Source organism: Bison bison, unplaced genomic scaffold (genome assembly GCF_000754665.1).
Source record: "Bison bison bison isolate TAMUID 2011002044 unplaced genomic scaffold, Bison_UMD1.0 scf7180017864340, whole genome shotgun sequence".
NCBI classification, from domain to species: domain Eukaryota; kingdom Metazoa; phylum Chordata; class Mammalia; order Artiodactyla; family Bovidae; genus Bison; species Bison bison.
In genome coordinates, this window is record NW_011494912.1 from 6,510,421 (window position 1) to 6,511,263 (window position 843).

The following is an 843-nucleotide window of genomic DNA, read 5'->3' on the forward strand; positions in this document are numbered from 1 at the left end:
GCTTTCTGTCTCCTCCCACTGGCTGCCTGTCCCCTCCTGGAGCATCACCCAGCCCTGTTTTCTTCTTCCCCTGCCCCGTCCCATCTCAGCCCTGCCCAGACGTGTACTGGTTCCCTCTCCTGTCCGAGCAAATGTGCGATGAGCTGGTGGAGGAAATGGAACACTACGGCCAGTGGTCAGGAGGCCGGCATGAGGTGAGGGGCCGGGACCGCGGAAGAGGAGGCCCCCAGGAGGAGGGAGGGGGAATTTCCCTGATTGAGGGAAAATGGCATCTGGAGAGTGGGAACAGAGAGGGGGCCCCCAGCAGGAAAGGGAAGACAGGGGGCACCTCTGTATTCTTTCATTCTGCCATGTATTCAAGAAGTACTCCCTGGGCGGGTCCTTAGACACCAGCCCCTGACCTGGACGTGCAGGTGGAGCTCTGCCCTCCACAACCCCACCTGCTGTCAGTAGCAGCAGGGAGCTAGCTTCTCAAGTCTGTGACGGACAGCCTGGGTGCTGCGGGAGTCACAGGAGGGAACCTTGACCCAGATGCAGGGGGACCGAGGGCTTCACAGAAGAGGTGACATCTTCGCTGAGACTTAGAGAAAGGAGGTGTGAGTCAGCTAAGACGTGGTGGAGACTTCAGAAGGAGGGAGCACAGACTTCAAGGCCTGGGAACAAGAGGAGGGGAGGTTGGCACTGCCCCGTCAGCTCAGTACCCACTGCCCACAGGACTCTAGGCTGGCTGGAGGCTACGAGAACGTGCCCACTGTGGACATCCACATGAAGCAGGTGGGCTACGAGGACCAGTGGCTGCAGCTCCTGAGGACATACGTGGGGCCCATGACCGAGAGCCTGTTC

The 843-nt window shown here is 60.1% G+C and overlaps 1 protein-coding gene across 1 annotated transcript in view; it reads left to right on the top strand.

Moving 5' to 3' along the window:
• The window catches only part of PLOD3 (procollagen-lysine, 2-oxoglutarate 5-dioxygenase 3), a 7,757-nt gene that overhangs the window by 5,527 nt on the left and 1,387 nt on the right, over window positions 1-843 (top strand). The window contains exons 16-17 of the mRNA XM_010854366.1: window positions 90-194; window positions 715-839. Of these exons, the coding sequence (XP_010852668.1) occupies window positions 90-194; window positions 715-839 (230 nt within the window). The remainder of the gene's footprint in view (window positions 1-89; window positions 195-714; window positions 840-843) is intronic.